Genomic DNA, 25,761 nt, shown 5'->3' with positions numbered 1-25,761 from the left:
GCTCATTCCTTCCATCATTTTTATCCATAAAACTATTGCAACAACGACAGCATCAGCAGCAATTATACAATAATGGTAAATTACTAGTCGAACTCAAAATACATCCAACCACGGTGGGAGCCACCAACATATAAAAAAAGCACACGCAATACCCGACAGACCTGCTAAACACACTAAAACCAAAGCACCAGTTTTTATTTCTTCTTTGCTTGTACTAAATCTGGCCACCATAAATGTAGGGTATGCGTATTGACATCAAAAAGAAACTCTTGGCGCGGACGAAGCGTGTAAAGTCCGTCGACATGCACCCGACCGAGCCGTGGGTGCTGGCGTCACTGTACGACGGAAAGGTGCATATCTGGAACTACGAGACGTAGACACAGGTCAAGAGCTTTGAGGTGAGTGGCCTGCCTGTGCGCACGGCCAAATTCATCGCGCGCAAAAACTAGATCATCACGGGCTCGGACGACATGCAGTTGAATGTGTACAACTACAACACGCACGAGCGCGTGGTGTCGTTTGACGCGCACCAGGACTACATCCGCTGCATCGCCGTGCACCCGACGCTGCCGTACGTGCTGACTGGCTCGGACGACAACTCGATCAAGCTGTGGGACTGGGAGAAGAACTGGAAGTGCGTGCAGGTGTTCGAGGGGCACACGTACTTTGTCATGGGCCTGTCGATCAACCCCAAGGACACCAACACATTCGCGTCTGCCAGCCTGGACAAGACTATCAAGGTGTGGAACCTGGGGTCCTCCGTGGCCAACTTTACGCTCGAGGGCCACACCAAGGGCGTCAACTCAGTCGACTACTACCACGGCTCGGACAAGCCATACCTGGTCAGTGGTGCCGACGACTTCTTGGTCAAAGTCTGGGACTACCAAAACAACTCGTGCGTTCAGACGCTCGAGGGCCATACGATGAATGTGTCTGCAGTGGCATACCACCCGTCTCAACCCGTTATCCTGACCACCAGCGAGGACGGAACCTACCGCGTATGGAACTCGAGCACGTACCACCTGGAATCGACGCTCAATTATGACATATACTGCGTGTGGGCCATCGGCTACGGCACTAGCAAAAACACGGTCGCCATTGGCCACGAGGACGGTGTCGTGGTAATTTCGCTGGACCGCGACGATCCGGCCGTTAACATGGATACAAGCGAGCAGACTATCCAATCCGAGCACAACGAGATCCGCCTAAAGAAAATCACGTTTTATTAATTTATTGGCAATGAAGGTCCATTTTTAATCTTTTGCAGAGAATTGCGAGTCAACTTGAAAACACCGAAGAAATTATTTTTCGGTGACTTTTACACCAATGCCTTTAGCCGGTTAAAAAAACGAGGGTCGGAATTGCCGCAAGCAAAATAGTGTTTTAGCGTGGACTTCAGAGCACCGCAACTATTTTTTTTAGTTTTTTTCCACCAAGGCCGCAGAACGTCGACGGAGGCAAGAGTCGACGAAGCCCAACAAAAAAGGCTTTCCAGGCCAATGATGGCCGCCGTGCGTCTTTCCGCCCGCTGCGGGTGTGCGGGTGTTCCCGCTGATAAGGATTTAGGAAAAATCGATTTCTCTTTAACCTTGGGGTTTGTGCATCTGTTATCTGAACAGCAGAAGCACAATTTCTCTCACACACCACAAATTGAACCCTTTTTGCTTTTTGATTGCTTTCTTTCTTTCTCTTCGTTGGTTTTTTCATTTTATTATATATATTCAAACAGCTCTTGTCACATACATTTTAGTTAGCCTTGTACAGCCTATTACAGCCATGTTCAAGTCCTTTGCTCGCCAGTCCACCCTCAAGCAGGTAATTATCGCTCTTGGACACGAAAGCGGAGTTATACAGCGCCCACTCTGCAACGAAGCTCTGCGCTGAGCTGTTTGTCTGAATATCTTGAATGAGCCCAAGAGGTTGAGCTCGACTAAATGCGCAAGTGCTTTTAACATTTATATATTTTTCACTAATCTTGTTCATTCCATTTCCATTCCACAAACTTATTTGCTACTGTGTAGGTCGCATCGCGCCTGTCTGTCCGCTCGATTGGCACCGTTGTTGCGGTAAGTTTTTATACATAAATAGTTGTATTGTCCTTAGCCTTGTTTGCTCTATGGGTGAGGATGAGTTTTTCCGCTGGAGTCAAAGCCGAATTGGTCCGAGCACGCGAGGATAGCCCAACTTGCGCCTGGGCTGCAATGGCTGCGGCGCTTGACAGCAATGGAGTGCATATGCTTTGGCAGCATGCTAGCTCTTTCTTAGCGCGAGGCACAGCAACCAATTGGCTTTTGGTTGGCACCCCGCACTCGTCGACATTATGTATCAGCGAGCACTATTGTAAAAATGGGCAAATCAGTAAATACTGAACTTCCTCGTTCACAACGCCATTATTTAAGTTACACAGTCACTTATTTTTGCACACTACAAACACTATTGCGCCTTTGACTCTTATAGGATGCCGTCGGCCCCAAGTGCTACGGTGGAACTTACACGGTCACCCTCATTCCTGGTGACGGTATCGGACAGGAGACGGCCTCCGCAGTGAAGTCCGTGTTCAACGCGGCCAAGGTGCCGGTTGAGTTTGAGCAGTTTGATCTGTCTGGCTTCACGCCCGAGAACGACAAACTTATGCAGGAGGCGTTGGCCAGTCTGCACCGCAACAAGGTTGGCCTGAAGGGCATTCTGTACACGCCCATCCGCAAGGGCCACAGCTCGTTCAACGTGGCTATGCGCAAGGAGCTCGACATCTACGCGTCGGTCGCGCACTGCAAGAACGTTGAAGGCATTAAGGCCCGCCACAACAACGTCGACTTTGTGATCATCCGCGAGAACACCGAGGGTGAGTACTCTGGTCTTGAGCACCAGTCGTTCCCCGGCGTTGTCGAATCGCTTAAGATTATCACCCGGCCCAAGACCGAGCGCATTGCCCGGTACGCGTTCGACTATGCGCTGCGCCACAACCGCAAGAAGGTGACCATCGTCCACAAGGCCAACATCATGAAGCTGGCTGACGGTCTGTTCCTCAACACCTGCCGTGCCGTCGCCAAGGAGTACCCGACCATTGAGTATAACGACATGATTGTCGACAACACTGCCATGCAGCTGGTCAGCAGGCCCCAGCAGTTTGACGTCATGGTTATGCCCAACCTGTACGGCAGCATCGTCAGCAACATCGGCGCCGGGCTCGTCGGCGGTCCCGGCATTGTGGCTGGCGCCAACTACGGTCGTGAGTACGCCATCTTCGAGCCTGGATCTCGCCACGTTGCCAAGGACATCCAGGGCCGCAACACCGCTAACCCCTCAGCTTTGATCCTGTCGTCTGTCATGATGCTGCGCCACCTGCAGCTCAACAACCACGCCAACCAGATCGAGAAGGCCGTCAGCAAGACCCTGAGCATTGACGGTATCAGCACCCCCGATCTCGGCGGCTCGCACTCGACCACTGAGTTCACCAAGGCCGTCATCAACAACCTGTAAGCAAACCAGCCGAGCTAGCTCTTTCCTTGTCCTTTATTTTATATACCACAATCAGATACATCCAAAACAAAGCTCATGGATGTCTTGTAAGAAATACGGCGCGCGTTCCAGCAACAGAGCCACTCAATGCTGAAGAAAAGAATGAGGCTATAAGTATCCTGTAAATACATCCTTCCCCCAGATTGACTAGCAACCTGAAAGGTGTGTGGAAACTAGTGGCAATAGACCACTATGGTTGAAGGCATTATCCAGTTCGCTGCTTCTTTTGAAGAGAAGAAGTAGGGGCAGATGGATTCTTGCGCACACGCTTGGCTTGGCCTTGGGCTTTGGCTTTGGCTTGGGTTTGAACAAAGCCTCGGGTGTCGCTGTAGACTCGGGTTCAGCCAACTCTGACGATGCCTTTTTGCATGAAAAACGGGGAGGCCGATTACCTGTAAGCAGGGCATTAAGGATGATCCGGAAGGTTAGCACCGCAGCCATGTCACAGTTTTACTTCCGTCTGCCAGTTGGCACTTTTTCACCATCCTTAATATGCGCTCCGTCGGCCCAAAAGTTTTGCAGGCAGTCTTGTCTTTGCTCGTGCACTCGACACCGCCTGAATACCGGGTATGGTGAGGCAAGTTTCAATCCGAATTATCTGTGAAGTGAATGCGCTCACGTGCCAACCAGTTCGTCTGCAGATTGGGTCATGCATCCTCATCTTTTCGGCTCTATTTGGCGGCGATCCGTGGAGGAGAGAACAAAGTCAGGCTGCGAAACGCGGTCGGTCTATCGTGCCACAAAAGGTGTACGAATAAAACGCGAATTTACTGTGACAATCATCATAAACATTTTTAGTACTTTTAACTTCAGATCTTCTTTGTAAGACTGTAAATTCTTGTACCTGTTAATTGCTCCGTCTTTGTATGTGTGTTTGTCTTGCCTTGTCTGTCCCCGTTTTCCTTCATTTTCCTTTTCGCTCCCCTTTCTCTTTTTGGGTCTAATATTGACAAGAAAACCCTTCCTACTATTATTATTTTTACTCTTTTGTTGTTTTTTTTTACTCACCACACTTCCTATTATCTCTTTTTTTACCGACTCGCTCTACAAGCGAGTATTATTGACTTTATTTTCAAGTTGAGCATATCTTGAACCATTTCCATTTATATTTTTCTTTCTTTCTCTCTCAACTTTTTCCGTTCACAACTTCCCCTTCCCTTCTTTTTCAATAGTCTCTTGCACTTCTCGACGCGCACAGTCCGTCCAGCTTTATTTGTGTGCAGAGCGTGCGCCTTACTTCAACACCTGCTGTTAATATTCTCTGTTTGCTCTTTCTTGCCTATTTGCTTTCCTTTTCGTGTTGTTCTTTTTTTCCACACATACAACACCCCTTTTTGTACGTTCCACTGCTTTGGTTTTATTTAACGCATTCGGTCTCATCAGCAAATAAAAAAGGAAAAACAACAATAGCAACAGCAACAACACCAGCAACAACGACACGGTCCACAAGTCTGAGCGAGTAGAGTCAGATAGACCTGTTAGCAACAGTACACCACAACGCACATGTAAGTACAAGCGCCGCCCACCAACAGAATTTATATTGTCGCGCGCTCTATGTAATGCCTCTATTTTTTTCTCTGCGTGCAATGCAAATTGAATGAAACAAGCACAAAAGCACAAAAGCATAACGGCGACAAACGAAGCACTGTAGAATCCAGGCCGGTCTTGTCAAACTCTATTTGACGTTATACGTAGCAGTTGCTTCTGTCTCTGCTCTTCTTTGCTTGTTTGTTTGTCTACCGGAATCTTTGTGTGTTTGCTTGCCGTAGTGGTAGTATGCCTGTATGTATGGCACAATGCAAATGCCCAGGTAGTATCTTTTAAAAAGCATGCTTTAATATCTTGGAACCAATGGGTTGCCGCCCCTCACACGCCTTGCTGCATATCGTTTACTTTAACATACCGACTAAATTAACACACACCTTGCACATGTTTCACACACACAACGACAACGACAACAACGGCAACAACCCGTGGCACGCCATTGCACCTTTTTGACTCAGTAGCAAAGAAAACACCATGTTGTTTCCCGAAGGAATTCCGGCAGTCGATAGCGACGGTAGTGGCGACTTTCCAGTCAGTGATGACATGGACATAATTCACATAATGCAGGAGCGCGACGCGTACAAGCAAGAGACAGAAAAGCTTCGCAAAATCATCGAGCGCCAGCGGTTCATCATCAAAAGCCTGCAGGATCAGCTTGCCCGCAAGCAGAGCGCCTCGGCCAATAATACACCCTCCGCCCCCGGCTCAGAGTTCTCCATGGACCCTCTTGAGCAGCCAGAGCTTGACTTCCCCAAGCCCGTTGTTGAGAATACACCCGTTGCTGATGCGGTGGACCGCCCGGCGAACATGGCCTCTGTCGCGCTGGGATTGTCTTCATTAAGTGTGAGCACGCCTCCCAAAAACGGAAATGCTGTGCGCAAGGTATCCCAAGGCTCTAATGCTGCCAATCTGCCGCAGCTGCCTAATGGCCTTGCCCCCATAGAACTGACCTCGGTTGTCCCCAATATTCATCCCTGGACCAAAAGCACACGGCTGAGCGAGATCTACGCCGACTACTCTGCCCGCCATAACTCTGTGAGCCCAATGTTCAAGCCGTCTACAGTCCCATGGACGCAAAGTGGTGAGGAGGGCCAGCAGCACCAGCAACGCGCACGGTCAGCCAGTGGAAGCTCGTTTACGGAGAGCCTGAAGAACAGTATCCGCCGGACAGAGTGGCCCTCTGAGTGGGGCAATCAGCAAGAGCAGGGCGAGAATTCGTATGGCGGCGAGCGGGGCGCTGGTCGGCAGATAAGCGGCCTTGTAGACGACACTTCGCGCGGGCCCTCTATGACCGTGTCTGTCGATGGCGATCACCGCCAGGAGACGTTTATTAGGACACAGCCTAAGCACGACTCTGTATTTGGAACGGCTGTGGGCAACCGGAATGCCGACTACTATGCCACCCGGCGTGTTGAAACTGCGGATCCCGAGCCCGCGTCGCAGCCCGCTGATGTCACTATTAATGAGGATGATACCGAGCACCTTCGCAGGAGTGTGGGGCGCGTCATCAGCAGCTACAGTACGAAAGCGCCGGTTGTGCCATTGCCCGTCGCCCCAGAGACCAACCCAACAGGCCAGTCGTACGAGTCCGCCGACGACGAGATGTTTTTGCGCCCTGCGTCCGTTGCCGTACACTCGAACGGTGCTGCTGTTAATGGCATATTAGCAGCCGCTTCCACGACCTCTGTCGGTGAACCCGAGGACGACGACAATGCTTGGTTGCCCACGGATTATGAAGGCGTGAACAATAGCAATGATGAGCACGTGGGCAACTCGTCACAGCAACAGCAGTTGCGGCAGTCTGAAGATGCGTTTGTCGAGAAAGCGCCGATTATCCTTACCTCGCAGCAATACCAAGAGCATCAGCAGCAATCGCTGCCCGAGGAGTTCGCTTGGCTACAGAACCAATCCCCGCAACAGCCGCAATCGCAACCGCAATCACAGTTGCAGTCGCGGCAACTTGACCAGCAGAACCAGCAGCCACTCGTGGATCGCCCCGCCAGCCCGTCATTTGGGCCCAATTCAAGCAAGGGCAATTCATGGGATTACGACACCCCAATAGCCACCCCGCTGACGGCTGCGCAATCGATTGGGACACCAGTTACACACGGCACAAACCGCCAGCCGTACAACAACCAACAAGCCCCACCGGCGGAGAAGCAGAACTCATACGACTTCCAAGACGCAAGCAGGCTGTCAACAAGCCAGAATAGCGGCATTCAGTCACCATTCCCGTTTGCTGTGCAAGATAGCAACTCGCGCTACGAGAACAACAGCTCCCCCGCGATACTCTTGGCCAAGTCGGCGCAGAACATGAGTGATGCAATATTCAGACAGCCAGCACTGAGCTCTCTGGAGAACATCGATATTCAGATCAAAGACTCACGCATAAAGGTTGATGAGCGCGGCAAGGAGATCAATGTTTATATGATCGATGTTGTTTTCCGGAAAGAGATCAGTGGCCTGTCCCTGCAAGAGATGATCGTCGATTCGCAACAGCCCCTCATAGTTGTGTGGACGGTCGAGAAGCGGTACTCGGACTTTTTGAATCTCCATACCAGCCTGCGCCAGGTCATCGGTCAGGAGAAACTGGACGACAAGCTGGAGCGCCTGCCCGACAAGGATATTTTCCGCGCCAACGCGCCGACCAAGAGCGACAAGCGCAAGCTGTGGTTCGAAAAGTACCTGAAGAAGGCGCTGCTGCTATCGATCAAGGACCAGAGTCCGCTTCTGCAGTTCCTCTCGACGGATCGCACCATGGAGCCAGAGAAGAAAATGCCCATTCTTCTCGGGCACAAGGAGGGCTTCTTAGTGAAAAGGGGCAAGAACTTTGGCGGGTGGAAGCGGCGCTACTATGTGTGCAAGTCCAACAAACCCGTCCTCGAGTACTCCGACTCCCCCGGTGGCAGCATCAACGGCACAATCAACCTATCTGGTGCCATTGTCAAGATGGGTAAGTCGCGCAGCGATGATGCAGTTTCGCTGCGGGGTAAGGGCAACAACAAAGAGACTGACATGTTCCGCCACGCATTCCTGATTTTGGAGCGCCCGAAGCGCGAGGGCAAGGAGCCGATTTCGCATCCGCTGTGGGCAGAGTCGGACCGTGAGCGTGACGAGTGGGTGATGGCTCTGCGCTACGTGATCGTCCGCGAGGCCGAGGGCCCCGAGCGCGCCATGAAGGAGGTCAACCGGTACGTCAGCTACACGAAGCGCAAGGACTCAAACGTGCTGATGCTCCAGCAAATTCAGACCTCGCTTACGCACGACCACGGCGCGCGCGCGTCTATCGAGCAGAGCCGGTGGAAAGAGGACCAGCGTGGCGCAGTAGCAGCTGGCGAGGATACCAACGGGTATTCGTCTGGGGCTGGGTACCAGAACTCGAGTGCAGCCAGCATGAACAAGGTGAACTCGCCGCTCGTCAAACAGAGATGGCCAGCGTCCACATCGCTGAATAGCGTGGATCGCGCCAACAGCTTCAGCATGTTGACCGATGCCAAGCGCAGTCAGGACGTCCCCGCAGTCAACTCGCTTGCAGCGACCGCCGGGCACCCGTACCAGCCAAGGCGCGATGATGAGGCCCGGAACAGAACCCTCTCTTTCCCGTCGATACAAGAGGCCGACAGCGACCTGCCGCTGCCGCCGACCTTGGCTGTTGCTAGACCCAAGACATCTTCCTCGTCGCTTGCCAGGTCGCCGTCAGCATTTACTGCTCCCTTTTCGGCCAGCTTTTCGGGAGCCCAGAGTGAGTCCATGTCCAACCAAGCCGACCGCATTTCACACAACTATGTGCCGTCGGATATATCTACAATCGAGTCTAGCATCTACTCGTCATACAACGGGAACGAGGGCATGGGGCGTTTAAACAACATATCCTCCCAATCGATCGACGATAGGAACTCCTACGCTAGTATCACTGACTCACCGCACTCAAACGAGAAGATTGTCGGCCAAGGCTCCAAGCCAGTGTCAGACAGCCATGCTGGTGCAGCCGAACTCCCCCTCACTAACGTCCATGCAGGCGTGCAGCCGCCGGCCAATGCAGCCCCTGTCGCGCAGTTTAAGGACAGCCCAGCGGCCGGCACTCCTTACGGCGAGCAGGTTTCGCGCATGCTGCAGCCGGGCCTTGGGAGCCACAAACCGCAGTTTACCAAGAACTCCATCGGGCGCATTGTGCACGAGGAGGAGGCCATTCCGGAACTTCCGACCGACACTCCGCGCGTCACCGACGACATTCTGGGCATCGGGCGTCAAGACACATCCATTGGCGATGGGAAGGACAGTGTTGGCCAAGGCAGCAATCGCAATGGGCGCACTCGCGAGGAGAAGAAGCGCGGCCGCATCACGTTCATGTGGGGCAAGCGCAAGCCCGCAGAAGCCGACTACCCAATGCCCGAGCTCGCTTCTCCCAGTATCAACCCCTACGGTGCTAGCAGCATTGTTGCGACTCCAGACACTCCGCCCGTGCCAGGCCCTAGGAGACTGCGGCGTGGATCCACCGCCAACGAAACTCGGAATATGCTTTCGCGCAACCAGCCGTTCAAGGGTCCCGTTTTTGGGCTTCCGCTCGAGCGTGTGGTTGAACAGACCAAAATCAGGGAGCACTACCACCTGCCCGCAGTTGTGTACCGCTGCATCGAGTACCTGGACGCCAAGAATGCATGCTTGGAGGAGGGCATCTACCGCCAGTCCGGGAGCTCCTTGGCACTGACGCTGCTGCGCAAGGAGTTTAACAGCAACCGCGACTACAACATGCTCAAGCTGTCCAAGCCACCAGACATCCATGCAGTGGCCAGTCTGCTCAAGGCCTATCTCCGCGAGCTGCCCGAGAGTGTGCTGACGACGCGCTTGCACCAACGGTTCGTGCGGGTGGTGGACTTGGCGGACCGCAGCGACCGCATACACGAGCTCGGTCACCTCGTCTCGGAGCTTCCGCTAGCCAACTATACATTGCTCCGCGCGCTCATGGCTCACCTCATTCGCATTGTGCAAAAGGTAGATATCAACAAGATGACGCTGCGCAACATCTGCATCGTATTCTCCCCCTCGCTTGGCATCACAGGCAACGTGTTCAGCCTGCTGATGGTGGAGTTTGAGTATATCTTCTGGGTCAACGACAGCGGTGCGCCCGAGCCCCGCTCGCTGCTAACCGCAGCTAGCACCGGCCGGGCGTCAGACGTGAGCGCGCAGAATGCCATCTACGACACGGACCGCGAGCAGAAGCCGCACCAGCTGGACAAACATTTGTCGATATCCGTTCCTACTGGCATTAACCGCATGTCTAGCGATGACAATATCCACTCTGCCAACAGCCTTGCGGGCACCGACACTGCATCCTTCTCGTCCGACTTCCCCCCGCACCCAGTGCGTGTTTTTGAAGATAAAACCCCTGCGTCCTCGCTGCGGTCGCTGGTCTCGCGCCCCGAGACAAGCGGCAGCGACCTCCGTGTTCAAAACAGCGTGCGTGACATGGCCGCAGCGTCCAACTCGACGTGGGATAGCCAGCCAGACTCGGATTTCAGCAGCAGGGCTGACACGCAGCGGGATGCTCCGAGATACCCGGGCATGATGCCCCCTTCTCACTCTGCGGGCCGCGCCTATCGCCAGCAGCAGACCCACATGCAGTTTGACCAGAAACAGGTCGCCGGGTTGAAGCAAGTAGGCAGGAGCAACCGCAACAGCATGCAGTACAATGTCGGCGCGCCCCGGGAAATGATATTCCAAGAGACAGCGATCGCCGTTCCGTCCAAAATCACTGAGAGCGAGGATGACGACGACGAGAACAGCACCAACGGCGACTCGATTGCGCGCCTCAGTCAGTATGCCGGCAGCGCCGCACTGGAAGGCAGCACCCACCACCAGCAACACTAGCATGAGTTTGTCACGTCCCCTCCCCATCCTCCTCCGCTGCCTTCCCTGTATTTGCTACATAACATTTATCATATTTTTTATTTTTTGTGTTTCGCGTTTACAAATTATATATTTGTTCTTATTTTTATTTTTATTTATGATATGACTGCGACGGCTGTGTGCCACGGGAACACCGAACCCGAATCTATATTTTGCTGCGCGTCAACTCAAAATCATGCTATTCGTGGATTGGGGCTGCGGATGGGCGGTATTGGAGCCTGCCCATACCCGCCGCTTCGGCCTGCACAAAATACACCAAAAAACACTGGTATCGCGCTGGAAATAAATTTTAGCCCTCCCTGCATTCACTGCACCTCGTCTTTATACTAAACCTACTTGTATTACATAAAACTATTAATTATTTTATATATTCATGGCGCCACCAAAAAACACAGATATCCGCGAGGCTAGGCCCTATTTTAGATTCAAGCGAGGCTTTATGACGCTGTTCATTGAAACTGAGTCAAAAGAGACACTGCTCAGCGTAAGAGCCCGGCTGCTAGAAATGCTGGCGGAGCACGGTGGCGGTGACAGCGACTTTGACGGATTGACTGTGGATCGCGTCCGCCTGGTTGTGCAGGAGCCCCAGCAAGAGGGGGATAGCACCATGCAGTTCCGCTCGCTTGAAGACTGCGCCCTGGTCGGCGCCGCCGGGCTTACTGATGATCAGGCCGTATATTTTGTGTTGCAGGGAAATAATGGTACGTTCAAAACTAAAAAAAACAATAGTTCTCATTTTTCAGTTGCTTGATTACGTGTGTGTCCGAAAATTTGTGCAGACACGTTTGATGCTAAAAATATTTTAAGTACAATACTATTTAATACATTTTTTTACGTTTTGTCGCTTAACCCTTGCAACTAACTGTGCGTGTTGGAGTTTTGTCATATTTTGTTATGTTTCGTTTGGTTGGTCGCTTTAGGAGAGTGGGAGGAGCCCGAGATTGTCGACTATGACGCAGTAGATTCCCAAGAGATGGACTTGGGCTACGCATAGAGGCGGTCTGTTGGCGGTCTCAAGCCATGCTGCTCGGCATAACGCGTGTGTATTTGCATACACATGCAGAAGTGAAGAATTCTGCTTTTTTCTTTTGTTTTGCACTTGACAACACTGTCATTCTGACTCTTGTATCTTGGTGTGCGCGCATAATAATAACAAAAATAAAAAATAAAAATAATGCTATCAAAATACTCACATGCATATATATACCTTTTTGATTTACTTGTATCAAAAGAAAAAAACAAGGATAAATGATTTGCAAATATTATGACATCATAAATAGCGTGTTTATCAGGGGATGCAAAGAGAACAAATATCTAGTACTTTTGCCTTGGAAAAAAAGAAGGGCTTTGAGGGATCTTTTGCCGCTCTAAATGGCAAGAGCAGCGGCCATGACGGCCAAAGCGCCAGCAACAGCGACAGAAGAGGCGCCCGAGGTGCTGCTCTTGTCCGACTTCTCGTTGGCAGAGGCGTTGGAGGTTACAGCATAGCCAGTGATGTTGGCGCAGGCCAGGCGGGCATTGTCGGGGCCGTGAATGACAATAGAGTGACCGAGGATGGCGTTGCTTCCGGAGAACGTGAGGATGGAGTCAGGGACACGCAAAGAAAATTTGCCGTTCGCACCGGCAGTCATGTTGCCAAACATGCCAGCCAGGTCACCCAGCTCGCAGGTTGACTGGGCCTTGGTCTTGTCGCACTTGTAGCTGGTTCCGGCTTTGGATTTAATCTCAAACGGATCCAGATGACCACCAGTACCAGTGCAGTTTCCATCGGAGGGAACCACGTTGGTGTGGATATGGTACGGATAAAGTATGCCATTTTTCAGTCCGCTGGCAGAAATAACCATCTGGAGGCCTGTCTTATCTTCGGCAGGGATGAACTCAAAGGTAGCGTCAATACCAGTGCCCTCTACCTTGGCGTCGGCCATGGAAATGTCCCCGGAGCCGGATGCGCGAGTGGCTGTTGTCATGCTGCTGGTGCTGGCAACAACGACGGTAGCGGCGATGAAAATAGACACGATATTTTTCAGCATTGTTTTGAAATGAGGTAGTTTAGAGGATTGTTGAAGGTGTGTGTGTGCCTTTTGGAGATGCGTAGGTTCGGTACGAAAACTTGGAGTGCAACTGTGATGCTGGCGTAAGCAATAATAGTAATGATAGTAGTGATAGTGTGGTTGGAGGAGAAATAGAAATAAAAATAATTTGGAGAGAAGAGAACTGAACGGTGGCCTATAGGTTGCGCGGAATAGTTGAAGTAGCGGCTGCCAAGGATATAATGAGATGTTTATACACACAAAGACGATATAAAGGCACTTGGCCCAATAAAGGCAGCAGGCGTTTTCTAAAAGCAGTAAAATACAAAAATACAAACCACCAAAAGCCCTACGGTCCCCTTTTCATTCAACGCCATTGTTCTTTTTTGCACTCTTGCATATTTTTTTAGAAAATATATTGTTTGTAGTTTTAAAATGTACATGCAAACTCCGTGTTTCCTTTGAGTGATTTGTTTTTGCTTTTCTAGCACCTGCACGCGGCGGCGATGGATGTGCAGATGATGTCACAGTGGACGAGAATGGAGATAAAGATGATTGCTTTTCTATAAACAAGCGTGTTGTATCTTTGTTTGGAAGGAAATTCAGCGTAAATTCACTCTGCTAAAAGCGAAGAATGAATGACCAAAAGCGGCAATCAGATATAAAAGCTATCGCATATGCGAAGTTGGCTGGGCTACGTGCGTTTCACCTTCTTTGTAGCTGACACGCATATGCAAAGCTCGGTTGTTCTGAGTGCTGTCGCCCTACAACATTAAAGCATTTGTGCAATATGCTGCACACACAAACAGGCCAGACGGTGGTCAATATTGTATATACCGACTACAGCATACAAACCTGCTAAAGATCCTTAGTGATGTGCCACACAATACAAGACTATTAATAGATGAGGGATTTTTTTGCAAGTCAAAGCAGCTCATATTTTAATAAACTTAGGCCTGCAGGTACAATACCAGTTTGGTTCCAATTGGGTTCTAGTTTGGCTCGAAAATTAATATCAGAGTCGATGTTATAGATTTATTTTTGCTTAATTTTGGAATAGTATTACGTAGGAATTTAGATTGGGATCCCAATCTTTATCGATATATTGGGGGCATTTGGCCAGCCAGGGCTCACGCTCAAGCAAGCAATTTTCTTTTGGAAAATTCATGGGGGCTGAGCCGCAACTCCCTCTCGGCCAAGCCGAAATATATTGCGGGGATTACTTACAGGCCTTGATTTCGGCGCTTCAGATGATAGAATGTATATATCCCCACAGCACAGACCCGTTCTATCGTAAATTTATTTGATTCCTATGTTCAAAGTGACCATGTGGATACCAATATTCGAGCAAAAAGCCTCAACGCATTCAAACTTGCAGTAATAAGTGCTCGGGATAATACTTTAAACTGCGTGTCCGCTACCCGCCCAGCAAAGCCCCTTTCTCTATTTTGTACCGCTCGTTGTGTTTATATTTGCTTTTTTTACACTTAAATTTAATTTACACTTTGTGCCATAGGCAAAAATGAGCTTTAGCCCTGACACAGTTATGAGAGAGGTGACATCCGATTCGGGGATCCAGACATGCGACCAGATATCAGACAGGCAACAGCGCCTGCTTATGCAGTGCTACTGTAAAAAGGAATATAACACGTTGTTTATGAAGTACAACAAGGCTGCCAGCGAGGTGGTGTGCACGCGGATGGACAAACACGTGTACACATTCAATGCCACCCTGGTGTGCCAGACCTACAGGGACTACGACTGTGTAGGTGTTAACGCAGATGCCAGCACAGTATCGACGACAAAGGTTTTGATTGTGGCTACTCTACTCATTAGCTTTTTATTCGTCTAGATAATATTGAATATAATCTTTTTAATCTTTAATTTTTAATGTTGAATTTGATTTTTGGAATATGCAACTCGACATACAAACTTGAATTGTGCACTGTTCGGATAATCAATATGTTATTTCACATCGGAAAATTTAATAAGCAAATGTAAAGCCAATTAATGGAAGGTCATATGCTCGCACCATTTTCGCCCCCGTCCTAATCGATGTGTAGCAAATAATACATATAAGCATTCCCGCTTAGAGCCATCAATCATCTTTTTTTGCCTTGAATTGGAGGGGCACTTCAGAGCAATGGCGTGTGCTTCAATGCTATTTTTGAACCTATTTGCAGCAAATCGGAGCATGGCTACTGTACACATGACGACCAAGATAAAGATGATGACGATCTTGCAAATAAAAACAATTAAAATGAGGATCTTGTGATAAGTCGCACATAAATGCATCTCGGCATAAATTTACCTTATGTGTGCTCGCCGTTTCATCTATACCGCACACCAACTTTGGTTCCACGCATTTAAGATACTATTCACAATTCAGCACAAGCGATGAGCACCCTAGCATACACCAATATTGTCGGAACTGGTGCCGGTACCGGAATCAAGGCAGCCACTGATGTTGCGATGGAAGCTGGATTGGCCGAAGCGGGCGGCTATCCGCTCATCTCCGACTTTAATGATACCAGGTACATTGGGCACGGCGTTGCGCACCGCGACCCGAGGACAGGAGAGCCACTGCCAGCCCACATCCACATTCCTACTGATGGTGAACTGAACCCCCAGAATTACGTCGCCTCAACGATAGTGTATGAGGACCCCGCCGAAGTTCAACAGCACACACGCGACACTTTCTTGCTCAAGTACAACAAGAAGAGCGCCAGCCAGTATCGCTCAACCTATTTCAATTTCGTTGGCTCTATCCAGTCTAAGCTGGGCCAGAAGGAGGCCGGTCAAAGAAAGCTCGAGCGTGCCAAGCTCGAGCGCGCCGCCTACGATGTCGACCACAACGCGATTCAGTTCTGCCGCGAAAGGTAGCGTGCGAGCGCAAACTTAAAGGCCCACTTAAATTTTTTTCATTTTTGAAGTTTTAAACAAGTATATTTCCATGTGTTGGTCTTTGATATACAAATAAAGTAGAAATCCAGTTAAAATTTTCGGGCAACTCAGGCCTTGATCCCTGTAAATTTGCGCTTCTTGAGCTGGCCATCAAGGATGCTCTGGATGTCCTTCTCATCAAAGAACTGGGCCGTGGCGTTCTCCTCCCACTCCGTGCGCAGCGATGACAGGGCGGCCAAGTTGTAGCCGATCTGGTCTCTCTGCTGGTTGACACCGGCACGTAAGTGCTGACGGATGGAGTCCAGCTGGGCGCGCATGGTGCGCGTGGCCACAATCTGGTTCTGGTGGGTCTTGAGGACAAAGAAGAGCACACGGCATGTGATGGGCGTGTTCCACTCGCGCCGTGCCCAGATGTCAATGTAGGCCATCAGCGAGAGTACGCGGCTGAAGGGCAGCGCAAGCAGCGCGTCCTCGAGCTCAGCAGCGCGGATCCGCTCGACCGTACGCAGAACGTACGCCTCGGGGCTCAGCTTCTCGAACATCAAGACCGGGTTGGTGTCTGGCGGCGCCGGGTTGAGCTGGGGCATTTTGCGTTTCCGCTCCTCAAACTCGTGCCACTTCTTGCGCTCCTCGTCGGCCAGCTCCAGGGCCTCCATAATGCGCTCTCCGGCCTTGAGCGTCTCCATCGTCGCCTTGCCTGCGCGCTGGCTCTCTTCGCCCTCCATCTCCTCGTCCTCATCGTCGCCGCGACCGATTGTGCTTTCTTTGCGGTCCAGGCTCTCCTCAAGGCCCCGGTCGTAGATCTCCTCAAGCTCACGCTCGCGCTCTTCCTCGAGGAACAGTGGCTCCTCGGTCTTGTCCCAGACGCGAATGGACCGGTCCTGGCTGGAAGCTACGATGAAGTTGCCGTGCTTGGCGACCAACAGCGCCCACACGTCGCCGTGGCTGCCCTCAAGCTTCTGGATGCGCTGGAAGTTGTCGCCGTCCCATTGCTGCACTAGCTTGTCCTTGCCGGCCGAGAAGAAGTAGTGCGTGCCCCAGACAAACTTGACTGCCGTGACGGGCTCCTGGTGAGCCAAGATCGACCGATGGCAGTCACCAAAATCCAGGCCCCACAGCTTGACGCTCTTATCGGCCGAGCCGGTAACCAACAGCGTCGAGTCCGATGAGATGTCCATGGACACGACGGGCAGTTTGTGTCCGTACAGCGACAAGAAGAACTTGAGTGTGTCAGCGTAGAACACTTTGACAGTGGTGTCAAGCAGCGAAACAGCAAGGAGGCGCGAGTCGGGCGAGCACTTGACCACCAGGACATCGTCCGACATCTTGAGCGTCTTGACGTGCTCCAGCGTCATGCGGCGGCGGCTGACAACTGAGGAGTCTCCCTGCGGCTCGCGGACAAGCTCAAAGTCCCAGAACTTGACGCACTTGTCGGCACCGCCAGTGACGAGGCCCTTCTTGTCGGGGCGCACGTCGATCGACCAGCATGCCGCCCCCTCGTGCGCGTCAAAGGTCTCGACTAGGGACGCCGACGGAATGTCGTAAAGCTCCAAGGTGCCCTCCTTCGTACCGATAACAATGAGCTGGTCGCCCGGGAGGAACACGGCGCAGAGGGCGGTTCCACACTCAAGCGTGCGAACGCACGAGCCCGTCTGCGCGTTCCATATGCGCAGCGATTTGTTGGCGGCCGACGCAATCAGCTCATTGTCGGAGCTCAGAGCCAAAGTGCGTGGTTCCGAGCGGTGGCCGAGCATCTCGATCGAGCTCATAAGCGACGGCTCCGGAAGGTTAGCCTGCTTGGTGGTCTTGCCTGGCGGCGGAATCGGCAGGTTCCACGTGTGTAGCGAGTTGTTATTCTGAGACACGAGGATCTGCAGGCTGCTCTGCCTGTGCAGTGCAGCAATGTCCGACTCTGTCGGGTTGAAGTCCAGCGACACGGGCTTAGCGCTGGTGCGGATCACCTTGAATGAGGTGAGCTCGTCGGCAGCCGTAATCCCTGAGGTGTTTTCATCCGCCTCGTCGCCGCTGCCGCCGCTGTTGCTCTCGTCGCCATCAGCATCCACCGAGTCCTTGTCCTTATTGCGCTTCTCACGAGTACGCTTTTGCCGGCGCGCCATCTTCTTCTTGATCTCTGCGTGGGTGCGCGTGCGGAACACCTCCACCTGCTTGTCAGAGCTCAGGCATGCAAGGTACAACCCGGTCGGATGGAACTGGAGGTCGACGACGCGGTCCTTGCTTGCCCGCTGGATTGTGCCGTATTCGGTGATAGCCTCCCAGCTCTTGGCTGCATCCTCGGCAGACAAGTTGCTCCTGTCAACGGAAGTGTCCTCCAGCTTTTCGATATCGATACTCCATACGCGCATGTCCATGTCCGACGTGCCGGTGACCAGAAGACGCCGGTCGGGGCTAACTGCCAACGACCACACTTCGCTGCGATGGGTGACCAGTGTCTGCACACAGTGCCGCGCCCGGAGATCCCACAGCTTGACCAGCGTGTCCTTGCTGCTAGTGACAATGTATCCCTCCGAGCTGGCGTTGAGCGCCGAGTCTGCATCCTTCGACGAGGGCAAAAAAGCAATGCCCGTGATCTCGTCCTTGTGTCCGCGCAGCTTGTACAGACCGACTTCTCCGACAACATCCCACAAAATGAGGTCTGTGTCGCGCGCGCCCGAAGCCAACACAGTACCCGTAGGATCAAACTCAAGCGCCGAAATGCTGCCGCGATGTCCATTCAGAATAACGTTTACGGCGTTGTTTGTAAGATCAAATAGGCGGATCGATCCGTCAGCATAGCCCACAGCATAGTCCTTGCCGTTGGGGTTCCGCGCGATGCATGTAACCTCGGCCTTGTTTTCGCTGTCGCTCCACCGCGCAACCTGAGTGCCCTTTTTGATGTCCCAGACTATGACGTTCTCCAGAGCTGGTGTTATCGACAGCTTACCGCTATGGTCGAACACTGCGTTTCCCGTGGGGCTGGAAATGATGCCGAACACGCTGCGTGCTTCGTAGCGCAAGTACGACTTTACCATGATTTTATTAAAAGCTTAATTTGGGGTTTTGGTTGTAAATAAAGTGCGAGAATACAAAAGTAAAGAAGTGCGCTTGGCTAACAACAACAGAGGTCGAAAGTATGAAGTCGGCTGGGGCAGACAGGGCAAAAATGGAGCCATCAGCAAATTTTCAGATAATTTTTTTTTTGGTTTGCAACAGCAAAAGCAGTGATCACAATTTCATGATTAAATCAATAATCAAACATTTTTGTTTTAAAAATACACGTGATAAAATGGGCTGCATTTGCTGACATTACGCCACAGGAACAGCTGTGGTCTGGGTGTCGCTTGAAGCGGGAGCTGGAGCCGAAGCCGGGGCCAGAGTAGTCTCGGTAGCAGGCCTTTGGGAGTCAATGACCTTAATTGCCTCCTGTTTGCACAGCGGGCACGTCTTGTTGATGTGCAGCCACTCATCCACGCAGGCCTGGTGCATGTGGTGGTTGCACGGCAGTAGGCGGAGTATTTCTCCATCCTCGTAGTTGCACAGGCAGATCGCGCACATGCTGTCTTCGGGGTCGAGGGGAGTAAATTTGCTGATCGACTGGGTGAGCTGCACATTGTACTGCTCTGCCTCGGAGGCACGTTGCCCCTTGCTGCGGGTTAGCCAGTGCGCAAGGCGCGCAAACGGATTGAGTACGTGGATGCGGGAGATGCCGTGGCGACGGCTCGCGTTTGAGCGCAGGGATGTAGAGGTCTGGGCAGCCACAAGGCAAGCCGGAGGCGCAGACGTGCCCTTGTCGTTCCCCGCTGCAGACGCCGGTGCCGCCCCGTCAGCTGAGGGATGTGTAGACTCGGACGCCACGGGCAGATGGAGCTGGGGGTCGACGTATTTCACCAGTGGAATCTGCGAAATTTGAGAAGAGTCTGCTCCCTTTTTCTGGGTGAGCTTTTCCCTGAACGAGGAGTCAAATACAAACAAGAAGATTGTGACAAACAAAAGTGTTGCAATGGCTGCGGCTGGCAAGCACAGGTAGATGTACCCGAGGATTATATATGCAAGGGATAGTTTCCAAAGAAGCGGTGCGGTCAGCTTGCTGGTATCGTCGGCAAAGACTGCATAGTTGCCGTAAAAAAACAAGGCTAAGGCAAACAGTTCGAGAATTTTTTGCACTCTACAATGAAACCCAATTAAAATACAATAGTAAATGTTAGGAAAGGAAATATTAAGAAAGCAGTTATTATCATTATTGGTAAAAACTCATTGGTGCTTGTTTAAGCGGCGTGTTTACATTAAATCATGTCAAACATAGCATGGTATATAAGCAAGACAATAAATACACTGTTATTTAGCTGGTTCTACTTACGTTTTTATGAGAGAGGATGCCCGAATGCTGGGCCATGTCGCGCCGTAACAATGGACCTTGTTGCTTATATATAGCGGATAGTACAGGGATAGCCTGACAATGTGTAGTATAACGAATATGCACAGGAGCTGTTTGCCTTCTTCATGCGCATTCGCACTGAGAACTAGAACCACAATGCCTGCGACGATCTAAAATAAGTGACCATTGTGGAGTATATATGTGTATGTAAAAAAGCAAGTAGTCAAACATAGCATTAGTTGACCATGTACAAGTGTAAAAATTAATAGCTGCATTGCTAATAAATGTTGCAATGTCAGCAGAATTGTTCTTTGAAATAATCCTTGCGCAAAGTGCAGATTCTGCCAAAAAATGCATAGAACAAACTAAATATGCGCCAAATATCTTACCTGTGACCATGCTGCCAGCACATACGTCGACAGCTTTATCTTATTAAAGAGCGACATTCTAAAGAAGCCATTGCGCACGTTTGCCGACCAGCTTCTCTGCACATGGTATCTATTGGGCTGCTGGGCTGCCTCTGCGTTCCCGGAGCCAACCGACGCAGATGGCTGCTGCAAACCAGGATCTATATCGATAGCGACTGTGTCATTTGGGGGTTCCAAGCCATTAGTAGCTAGCATAGAAGAGGCAAAAAGGGAAGCAGAGTCAGGGCTGGCAGTAACACCGATATCTGCAGTTGCAGTTACAGGCCCAACATTCTCTTTTGTCGCGTGTGATGCATTGTTTTCCTGTTCGCATTGTGGCGCTGTGTCCGGCGCAGTATTGCCACAAACATGACTAGTCAAGGCCAATTCCGATATGCTTTCAACCTTTTCAACGGCAGCAGGACTGCCATTTGAACGTGTGGGACGGTTGGAGGTGTCTGAATTGCCCGAATTTATGGCTGGCCCGTCGTCCATTTGTGGAATTTGAATATTTTGTCTGAAAAGGGGGGTGTTAAATAAAAACAAAGAATATTGAATATTAACTTTACTGGCAAGAGCAAAAAAAGAGTGCGTGTGTTTATAAAAAAAAGCCTCGCTGCGAGTTGAAGTGGGCTGCCCGCGTGGAAAGCAGCAGATGTGATCTTTCTGTGTTTGTCACCAAAGGCAGGCCTTCCTTTGAAGCGTACTGTAAAAAAGAAAAGTAAAAGAATATAACAAAATAAGGCAGAAGGCTAAAATGCTAAGAAAAATTATCAAAGGTTGTTTGTTTCAAATATAAAAAAGGAATGTGCGTATCAATTATAGACGAGAAGAGAAAACAAATAACAGAAAATTAAAAATGCCAATTGCCAGACAAATATCACATACACAGCTTAGTAGTGGTGTGCTTTTCTTTGCCCTTTTTTTGATATGCTTGAAATGGAAATTACAATGAAAATTGTTTGCAAATCCTGTATGACGGGCATATGAGGCGCCCAATTTTTTTGAACCCTATTTTTTCTTTTTTCTTTCCTTGTCTTGCAACCCACCAACAATGCACAAGGGGTTTGTATTGCTATTTTCTGGAGACGACATCGCGGGCATTTGTGCTGCTGCCTTTTTGTTTGAAATAGTCATGTGTATCCCACTCTTTATTGACGCAAATCAACAATTAAAAACTAATGGCTTCATACGGCAGAAGCAGTAGTGCGATCCTGGCGGCATTTGCCCTCATCCTATTTTGGCACTAGAATGAAAAGCAGAGCCAGTTTATGTAGCATTTGATGGGAACTTTTGCATTATGTATTATGAATTTTTAATATCAATTGATAGAAAAATAATTAACAAAGTATAAATTGGTAAAGTGACCGGTAGCACTATCATGTCGACAGCGCCGAGTGAGCTGAATTGAAATCGGGGAGGAAATTAAATAATCAATTGTTTGGCCCGAGTTCCCCAACCTCCATTTTCAGTATTTGTATTTACTTGAAGCAGATTTTATGGCATACGTGGATGGTTACAAAAAATGTGTGGAGTAAGAACACATATTTTGTATTGACAACTGTACCTTCAATTTAAAGGTGAGAAACAAGTAGTAAATGTCTATTGCTTGCCGGTGACAAAAACACAGTAACTTTGTCTTGAACCTACGGAAATGCCTGAAACATCCATGAAATCGCTTTCTTTCACCCGCAAACCAAAGTATATTAAAAAGCGTGTAAGTGTAATTTAGTATTAGTGTTGGTTGAAACATCTTGTCCTTCCACGCCAAATATTGTATTAAACAGGTACTTGGTATTCCAAATTCTGAATTTTGGTCTTCATTCCATCCCAACCCATTTCGGTAACCTGCATTGCCCCTTTCCTTGCCTTGCCTTGCCTCGTCTTGCGTTGTTATTTCTAAATATCTTTTAATTTTACACTACTTTTTTCACAACTGGGATTTTCAATACATTTGTACCCAGTAATTAAGGCCCCTACAACTTTTATCTTTAAATTACTATTTTTTTACGAAACTCTGACAATTAACACGCACAAAAAACAATGGACCACACTGTTGCCGAAAAACAAGTTCCCAGTCACCCATTTACAATGGATGATGTTGAGGTTATGCGCGCGATGCGGCTCCGGCTCACGCGCAGAAAGTTTCGGATAATCATTGGACTGCAGGCGTTGATGTCAGTGCTGATAATTTTGTGGGTTGCATACGCAGTTGCGTCGCACACCACGTCCATTGGCTCAAGAACTCGCTGGATGAGTGACTGGGTTATTCTGGTCAGCCTCTTGGTAATTGTCATAAACATAGCGAGCATTTTCGTGACGGTCAAAAAGTACAAATCGATGCTGCGTTTCTTGGAGGATCCGGCGACCCACCCCGATATTATTATCAACAACGAGATGTCCTCGTATGACACAGCCAAGCCGGCGAGCCTGCTATACAAGAAGGCCGCCATGTGAAGCGAAGCCAAGGCACTGCCATTTTTATCAACCGTGGTTGACATAGTGCGACTGCCAGCTGAGCCATCTTGATTTATTAATTAGAATCTAATCAACTTTTGCAAAACGGATATAAAAAGATCACAATTTGATGATGTGCCAAGAAGCGTCGTCGCCCTTCTCCGCCTTTTTGCCCTTTTGGTTCTTTTGCTTTTTTTAAGTCGGTCTTGGATTTACAATTTTATTAACATTTACTTTTCTTTTCTTTTCTCACATTATATTAAAAATTATTGATTTTGCACAACCCCACACGAACGCACATACATACATTCAGTCCAAAGCAGAGTATCAATACCAACGCAGCGAGAAGTATTGTATTCAGCAACCCACTTATCGAATTTACAAGCTCACATTTTTTTAACAAGGACAACGAATCGACTTTTATTCACCCGAGTTACAAATTATGAGCCACTTTCGAGGACAGAGCAACCGTGGACGCGGGCGCGGTCGCGGCCAGGGTCGTGGCCAGGGCGATGGCGGGTTTGGAGGGGGTGGCCGAAGCAACAATAACCCTGTATTTTCGCGTCTCGGGACCAACGGCGACCAGTACGCAGAGCAAGCAGATCAGGGCTTTGTCGACGACAACAAAAGCAACTTTGGAAACTTTAATCAAAACAGGAGGTAAAAAATTTAAAAATTGACCTTCAGTAGTTATTTGTGTATTTAGTGTCTTTGCTCAAACGGCTAGCCGACCGAACGCCAAATAGCTAATTTTCTGCATTTTGTCTACAATTTTGCTGCGGTTCAAATTAATAGTGTCGGTTTTGGTGAGTCTAAAATGCTTGGAGGTAGTCCTGGGTCGGCTCAGGTTTCACTGAAGGGGTGGCGAGGCGGAACCGAGCCATCGCTGATAAAGTTTCTAGACACCAAGGTCGGTCGACCTGTCAACATCGCAGACATTCATTATTGCGGCGAGATAATGTACATGACAGTCCCGAACAGGGCGATTGCGCAGGAGCTGCTGAAGTTGAGCGGGATTCGATTTGCTGGCGACAAGCTGTCCTTCCAGTTGAAAACGCACCCGGTCAAGTTTGGCACAGGAGGCGCCGGCCGTGATGGGGCTGCCAGCGGCAGCGACAGCTTAAAGCTCAAGGACCGCCTAATAGCGCTGCTGCAAACACGGGTGGACATGCAGGGTAGCTCGCTAGACCTGTCCGGACTTGCGCATGACAACATAATTATGTCTCTGGGCACTGACTCACAGCAGGAGGATAAAATGTACAAGGCCATCCTGGTAATCGCGTCTCAAATGTACCCTGGTCTGATCGCGATCAGCTTTGCCAACAACAGCCTGCGTTCGCTTCGGGGCATTGCCGATCTGGGCCTGCACTTCCCCAACATACGGACCTTGTCATTGATGAGCAATATATTGTCGGACTTTAGCAGTCTCGACTGTTTGTCGTCGATCGGGTCGACTGTGCCACTGACGCAGCTGAGCGAGCTGATTCTTGCTGGGAACCCGATGGTCGAGGCCGAGCTCGCGCAGCCCAACGGCGGTCACAATTATGTGGACAAGGTACACCAGCGTTTCCCGACAATCAGCATGCTTGACATGAACCCAATAACGCCGCGCGCCCAGCCCGGCGCTTCTTTGCCGACGGTGGTAGCGTCAGGCGAGGACGCTGCACCCAAGCACCTGCCGTTTGCAACAGAGCAGTCTTTTGTCGAAAACCAAGACATTGGCGACCTGGCCAACGTGTTTTTGGATGGCTTCTTCAACCTGTATGACGCCAACCGCGGCGCTCTGGCAAACATCTATGACCAAACTGCGCAGTTCTCCTTAATGGTCGACACATCGCACCCGACCAGCAAATTTGCGCAGACAAACCCGGACAGCCAGAAGCATGTTGACTTTAGCGCGTATATTCGTATCAGTCGCAACCTGACGCGCGTAAAGTCGCAGCACAAGCGGATCAATGCCCTTGTGGTTGGTAGGGCCGCTGTTATACAGACCATTGCGCAGCTTCCGGCGACACAGCACCCGATCCAAGAGCCGCACAGATTCAGCTTTGATGCGTGGCAGACTGATGTTCCTAATGCCGGAGGGCAGGCGCAGGCAGTGGCCATCGTGGTTGTCCATGGCGAGTTTGTCGAGCAGCAGACCCATAATAGAGCCTCGTTTGATCGCACGTTTGTGCTGGCGCCGGCACCCCCCGGGTCTCCCGCAGCCGCAGCCGGTAGCCCATGTATCATTACCAACGACCAGCTCACTATCCGTCGCTACAATGGATTCGAGAGTTGGACACCCGCGTCTTCCGGTCTTGATGCCAGCAGCGGCACCAATGGCACTGCTGTCGGCGCCACCGCCGAGGCTGGTGGCCTGGGCCTGAGCCTCACTCCGGAGCAGCAGGATATGGCTAGGGCTCTGCAGGAGCAAACGGGCCTGAATGCGGAGTGGACATTAAAGTGCCTCGAGAGCTATGGTTGGAACTACCAAGTGGCGCTGACAGAGTTCCCCCAGGTCAGGGGCACGCTGCCACCAGAGGCCTTCCAATAGACGCCGCGCCAAAAAAAGATGCGGAGTAATACATGTTTGCACAGTGCAAGTCACCATATAAGTAAATAAAAACTACAACTACAT

General features: G+C 50.4%; 9 protein-coding genes across 9 annotated transcripts; 6 read left to right on the top strand and 3 right to left on the bottom strand.

Moving 5' to 3' along the window:
* Window positions 1-72: 72 nt before the first annotated feature.
* BX661DRAFT_167897 (WD40-repeat-containing domain protein) lies at window positions 73-1,229 on the top strand (the record flags this gene model as incomplete). The annotated part of the gene is made up of 4 exons (XM_051533375.1): window positions 73-75; window positions 240-350; window positions 378-398; window positions 450-1,229. 4 exons carry the CDS (start codon window positions 73-75, stop codon window positions 1,227-1,229), a joined length of 915 nt encoding a protein of 304 aa, XP_051395060.1.
* Window positions 1,230-1,624: 395 nt separating this feature from the next.
* On the top strand, window positions 1,625-3,742 carry BX661DRAFT_175294 (isocitrate dehydrogenase, NAD-dependent). Its single transcript, XM_051534031.1, has 3 exons — window positions 1,625-1,815; window positions 2,022-2,066; window positions 2,458-3,742. Exons 1-3 carry the CDS (start codon window positions 1,777-1,779, stop codon window positions 3,478-3,480), a joined length of 1,107 nt encoding a protein of 368 aa, XP_051395059.1. The 5' UTR covers window positions 1,625-1,776; the 3' UTR covers window positions 3,481-3,742.
* Window positions 3,743-9,804: 6,062 nt separating this feature from the next.
* On the top strand, window positions 9,805-10,176 carry BX661DRAFT_128503 (Rho GTPase activation protein; the record flags this gene model as incomplete). Its single annotated transcript, XM_051532509.1, has 1 exon — window positions 9,805-10,176. A coding segment is annotated over one exon (372 nt), but the record flags the coding sequence as incomplete, so codon positions are not given.
* Window positions 10,177-12,262: 2,086 nt separating this feature from the next.
* On the bottom strand, window positions 12,263-13,416 carry BX661DRAFT_2992 (superoxide dismutase). The gene is made up of 2 exons (XM_051539044.1): window positions 13,050-13,416; window positions 12,263-12,942 (listed from the first exon to the last, which is right to left on the bottom strand). Exon 2 carries the CDS (start codon window positions 12,936-12,938, stop codon window positions 12,339-12,341), a length of 600 nt encoding a protein of 199 aa, XP_051395057.1. The 5' UTR covers window positions 12,939-12,942; window positions 13,050-13,416; the 3' UTR covers window positions 12,263-12,338.
* A 654-nt stretch (window positions 13,417-14,070) lies between these two features.
* On the top strand, window positions 14,071-14,853 carry BX661DRAFT_221640 (uncharacterized protein; the record flags this gene model as incomplete). Its single annotated transcript, XM_051538840.1, has 1 exon — window positions 14,071-14,853. Exon 1 carries the CDS (start codon window positions 14,524-14,526, stop codon window positions 14,851-14,853), a length of 330 nt encoding a protein of 109 aa, XP_051395056.1. The 5' UTR covers window positions 14,071-14,523.
* Window positions 14,854-15,398: 545 nt separating this feature from the next.
* BX661DRAFT_195283 (uncharacterized protein) lies at window positions 15,399-15,884 on the top strand (the record flags this gene model as incomplete). Its single annotated transcript, XM_051537932.1, has 1 exon — window positions 15,399-15,884. One exon carries the CDS (start codon window positions 15,399-15,401, stop codon window positions 15,882-15,884), a length of 486 nt encoding a protein of 161 aa, XP_051395055.1.
* A 72-nt stretch (window positions 15,885-15,956) lies between these two features.
* On the bottom strand, window positions 15,957-19,017 carry BX661DRAFT_175288 (WD-repeat-containing protein). Its single transcript, XM_051534030.1, has one exon. The coding sequence runs from the start codon at window positions 18,932-18,934 to the stop codon at window positions 16,013-16,015; it is 2,922 nt and encodes a 973-aa protein (XP_051395054.1). The 5' UTR covers window positions 18,935-19,017; the 3' UTR covers window positions 15,957-16,012.
* Window positions 19,018-19,177: 160 nt separating this feature from the next.
* BX661DRAFT_175287 (uncharacterized protein) lies at window positions 19,178-21,505 on the bottom strand. Its single transcript, XM_051534029.1, has 3 exons — window positions 20,667-21,505; window positions 20,260-20,447; window positions 19,178-20,067 (listed from the first exon to the last, which is right to left on the bottom strand). Exons 1-3 carry the CDS (start codon window positions 21,177-21,179, stop codon window positions 19,209-19,211), a joined length of 1,560 nt encoding a protein of 519 aa, XP_051395053.1. The 5' UTR covers window positions 21,180-21,505; the 3' UTR covers window positions 19,178-19,208.
* Window positions 21,506-23,606: 2,101 nt separating this feature from the next.
* BX661DRAFT_221636 (uncharacterized protein) lies at window positions 23,607-25,761 on the top strand. The gene is made up of 2 exons (XM_051538839.1): window positions 23,607-23,801; window positions 23,937-25,761. Exon 2 carries the CDS (start codon window positions 23,959-23,961, stop codon window positions 25,675-25,677), a length of 1,719 nt encoding a protein of 572 aa, XP_051395052.1. The 5' UTR covers window positions 23,607-23,801; window positions 23,937-23,958; the 3' UTR covers window positions 25,678-25,761.

Source organism: Kickxella alabastrina (genome assembly GCF_025024165.1).
Source record: "Kickxella alabastrina strain RSA 675 chromosome Unknown BX661scaffold_1, whole genome shotgun sequence".
NCBI lineage: Eukaryota > Fungi > Kickxellomycota > Kickxellomycetes > Kickxellales > Kickxellaceae > Kickxella > Kickxella alabastrina.
The sequence above is the reverse complement of the archived record's forward strand: the minus strand, read 5'-3'. Positions and strand labels throughout refer to the sequence as shown.

Excerpts from the sequence above, each read along its gene's own strand:
- BX661DRAFT_175294 (XM_051534031.1), top strand. The coding sequence starts at position 1,777 with ATGTTCAAGTCCTTTGCTCGCCAGTCCACCCTCAAGCAG. Across the intron at positions 1,816-2,021 it reads GCCAGTCCACCCTCAAGCAG|GTCGCATCGCGCCTGTCTGT; the intron begins GTAATTATCGCT and ends GCTACTGTGTAG. Across the intron at positions 2,067-2,457 it reads CGATTGGCACCGTTGTTGCG|GATGCCGTCGGCCCCAAGTG; the intron begins GTAAGTTTTTAT and ends TGACTCTTATAG.
- BX661DRAFT_175288 (XM_051534030.1), bottom strand. The coding sequence starts at position 18,934 with ATGGTAAAGTCGTACTTGCGCTACGAAGCACGCAGCGTGTTCGGCATC.
- BX661DRAFT_2992 (XM_051539044.1), bottom strand. The coding sequence starts at position 12,938 with ATGACAACAGCCACTCGCGCATCCGGCTCCGGGGACATTTCCATGGCC.
- BX661DRAFT_175287 (XM_051534029.1), bottom strand. The coding sequence starts at position 21,179 with ATGGACGACGGGCCAGCCATAAATTCGGGCAATTCAGACACCTCCAAC. Across the intron at positions 20,448-20,666 it reads TGCTGGCAGCATGGTCACAG|ATCGTCGCAGGCATTGTGGT; the intron begins GTAAGATATTTG and ends CACTTATTTTAG. Across the intron at positions 20,068-20,259 it reads GCATCCTCTCTCATAAAAAC|AGTGCAAAAAATTCTCGAAC; the intron begins GTAAGTAGAACC and ends GTTTCATTGTAG.
- BX661DRAFT_221636 (XM_051538839.1), top strand. The coding sequence starts at position 23,959 with ATGCTTGGAGGTAGTCCTGGGTCGGCTCAGGTTTCACTGAAGGGGTGG.